Genomic DNA, 3,711 nt, shown 5'->3' with positions numbered 1-3,711 from the left:
ACAACAACAATATATATATATATATATATATATATATATATATATATTCATACATGGTATGAGCATGATATTGTGAGCAAGGCTTCAATCTCTTCCAAACAATAATCCTGCTGTCATTATGTGATATTCATTTGTTTACTACATTAATTAAATTTGTTTTACATATTTATCAATGATGTCATATTGTATATATTCAGGCCATGAAGAACTATAAACCAATATTTCTGCCGGTGATTTTGATGACAGGAGACCGTTTATTGATAAAAGTAGATTCCTCAACCACTGTGAAGGAACTGTGCAAGTCCATCGCTAGAAGCCTAGGCCTACAGGAAACAAATGGTTTCTCAGTGTTTGCCACTCTTTTTGACAAGGTGAAAATATGTTAACTTGTGTAACACCTAATAAATATCTCGTGGGTGGCTTATTTCTGTTTCTTTACAGTAATTCTTTAAGTTTCTGTTTTGTGCTTAACTAAATTTTCTTTCTTGTTTCATTTTTCTTATTTCAGTAATTCTTATTCGTTTCACTGCAACTCACTCTTCTTCCTTATTCTTGTGGATTTACTCATATATAGGAATTAATTTCATTATTAGATGTTATATTTGTTAAGTGATATACTTTTTAATGTCATACAACTACAGTGGAGAAGGCAAACCACTGGATTTAGTTAAAAAGAGACAATGAGCAATAGTCTGTAGAATATCAAGCGAAACCTAGTTGTTGATCTAATAAGTGAGGCCTTATTTCAGTGAGAGGGGATGGTATACAATGAAGTCATTGGGAGAAAGGCCCTGAAACAACATGCATTCTTCCCTGGTGACCCCATAAACTTACTAGCATCCAATATGCAGAGCTTTCAACTGGCAGCACTTGCATCCTCAAGTTGTTTGCAAAAAAAAAAAAATAAGTCTTTCATTTTTGAAGTTTTTAGATAATTTTATTTCTTCTTTGCAATAAGAATTAAAGATTATTGAAAGGTTCACATAAGTCAACAACATTATTGATCTTGTACTCTCTATCTATTTTAGGTTATCTATTAATGATCAATTTCAAGATCTATGTCATCTTAGCAATCTTGAGGGAAACTATCACTAAATAATAATCTACACTGTGACTAAATCTACCAAATATCTTAAACAAGAGGAATTTATTGAAAATTATATTCCATGATGGCAATAAAGTGTCAGAACCATTAAAGTTTCAAGAAAATTGCCTGGCAGTATTTAGTATAGCCAATTCTGAGTTAAAGCCATTATGAGTCCAAATTCTACTGAGATTATCTTTGTCTTTAATCGTCTTTGTCACCACTGCCTTTGTCATTGTCATTTAACATCTATTTTTTTTTGTGCTGGCATGGGTTGGACAGTTTGACATGAGCCGACAAGTCAGGGGACTGATAAAATTAAGCACAAGTCAACTGCTAGGTTAACCTACCATATGCACGTAAACATTTGTGGTTTTGTGCCAATTTAAGAAATTAAAGTATATTTTCTCATCAAAAAATACTATATTAAATCTTCATACATATTAAAAATTACTGTTTTATTTTTATTTTACAGATTTCTTACTTGGGAGACTCTTCCCATCGTATCATGGATACAATCTGTGAGTGTGAATATTTCGCAAAAGCTGCATCAGTTAGTGAAAGCAGTGTACCTTGGCGTTTGTATTTCAGAAAGGAATATTTCCCACCGTGGGAGATTCGTGTTACAGATCCTATAGCAACTAATTTGATTTATGCACAAGTAATGCGAGGTATTACTGTGAAAGAATACTCTTTGGAGGTAGGTAAGACAAATGTGAACAACAAATGATATTATTTAAATGGATGATGTAAAGTCAATTTCTGATCACAAAATTGTGAGATTACATATCTCAGGTGTGATATGCATATGTTTGTGTGCCTGTGTTTGTCCCTGCACCATCACTTGACAACTGATGCTGGTGTGTTTACATACCCGTAACTTAGTGGTTTGGCAAAACAGACCAATAGAATAAGTACGAGGCTTCCAAAAATGAGGTCCTGGGGTTGATTTCTTCGACTAAAAGTGGTGCCCCAGCATGGCCACGGTCAAATGACTGAAACAGATGAAAGAGTAAAAGAGTAATAAGAGCATTGTAGTTTGCTTGAAGTACTGTAGTACAGAAGTAGAAAAAAAAGGGAAATAAAGAAAACTTCTAACCATGCAGAAAGTTTCACAAAAACCTTTATATTTTAGATGCAAAGGCTTATCTTCAGAAGGAAGTAATTCAAGAAATGTGTAGTTACATCAATTTCGTTATTTTATTTTAAACTACTCCAGAGGTGGGCCGGTGGCTCCTACTTGTACATCATGGCAACAGTGACCAACATTATGACATATGCCACCAACACCATCTTCTACCACTACCACCATGTGAGAACATGTCGCAGTGACCAACAGTTGCAGAGTTGCTTGCACCAACACTTGGAAAGTTGCTGCTGCTGCTAACTCAAATGCTGAGCAGTTTAAAATATAATTACAAGATCTATGTAAATACACATTTCTTGGACTGCTTCCTGTGCTTGAAATATAAAGGTTTTTGAAAAACTTTCTGCATTGTTAGAAATTTTCCTTATTTCCCTTTTCTTTAAAAACACACACACACACACACGCAGAGCTTCTGCTTCCTTCAGTTTCTGTCTACCAAATCCACTCACAAGGCTTTGGTTGGCCTGAAGCTATAGTAGAAAACACTTGCCTAAGACGCCATGCAGTGGGACTGAGCCTGGAACTATGTGGTTAGTAAGCAAAATTCTTACCACACAGACATACCTGTACTTATATGTTTATATAGTGTTATGAGTGGGTTAATATTTGTATGTATGGAGGACAGTGGATGGCAGTATAAAGCATTTTCTTGTCTATTTATGCAACTAATCATTTTCATTTACTTTTATTTTGATTTCAGGATTCCCGCTTACTATATTTTGCAGCTTTGAAGTACTTCATAAACAATGAAGAACTCTCAATAAGCAAATTGACCAAACTAGTAGAAAAGCTTTTGCCGAAAAGTTACATCAACAAGAGACCTATCACTGAGTGGGTTAGCTTGGTTGCACAAATATTCAAACAAGATTTTCAAAATAGCAAAAAAACACCAGGTTCCTGTAAAACTGAGGTTGTAGACTTTGCTATGAAACACTTGCACAGATCATTCTGTAGGCTCTTTGATATCAAACAGTTTACATCTCCACGTAATAAACTAACCAGAGTCACAGGTGCAATCCATCAGAAAGGCCTAACAATTGTGGACGCTGATGAAGAAGAGAAGGTACATATAGCATATGAAGAAATGGTCATTGTGAAGAAGAAAGGGTAAGGATAACTTTTCAGCAAAACATATGATACCATTAGGGAGTATAACTGATTACCTATATGCAGAAAAAAAAAAATCAATCTTTTGGTTTTCTTAACTTCACTTTTGAGAAGTAAATATTGCATGTCAATCATGTATCTTTCATCTTGTTTCAGTCATTTGTTTGAGGCCTTGCTGGGGTACCATCTAGAAGAGTTTTAGTTAAAACAAATCAACACCAGTACTTTTTTTTTTTCGGCTTTGTACTTATTCTACTGGTCTCCTTTGCTGAACCACTAAGATATGGGAACATAAACAAACTAACACTGATTGTCAAGCAGTGGTAGGTGACAAACACAAAGACATGTACATATATATATATATATATATATA

The 3,711-nt window shown here is 34.4% G+C and overlaps 1 protein-coding gene across 2 annotated transcripts in view; it reads left to right on the top strand.

The window, feature by feature from the left end:
• The window catches only part of LOC106872589 (myosin-VIIa), a 99,496-nt gene that overhangs the window by 56,652 nt on the left and 39,133 nt on the right, over positions 1-3,711 (top strand). For both annotated transcript variants that reach the window (XM_052971213.1, XM_014919623.2), the window contains 3 exons: positions 198-371; positions 1,560-1,784; positions 2,932-3,338. In XM_052971213.1, the coding sequence (XP_052827173.1) occupies positions 198-371; positions 1,560-1,784; positions 2,932-3,338 (806 nt within the window). The remainder of the gene's footprint in view (positions 1-197; positions 372-1,559; positions 1,785-2,931; positions 3,339-3,711) is intronic.

The sequence above is a fragment of the Octopus bimaculoides genome, chromosome 10 (genome assembly GCF_001194135.2).
Source record: "Octopus bimaculoides isolate UCB-OBI-ISO-001 chromosome 10, ASM119413v2, whole genome shotgun sequence".
NCBI lineage: Eukaryota > Metazoa > Mollusca > Cephalopoda > Octopoda > Octopodidae > Octopus > Octopus bimaculoides.
This window is presented reverse-complemented; position numbering and strand designations above follow the sequence as displayed.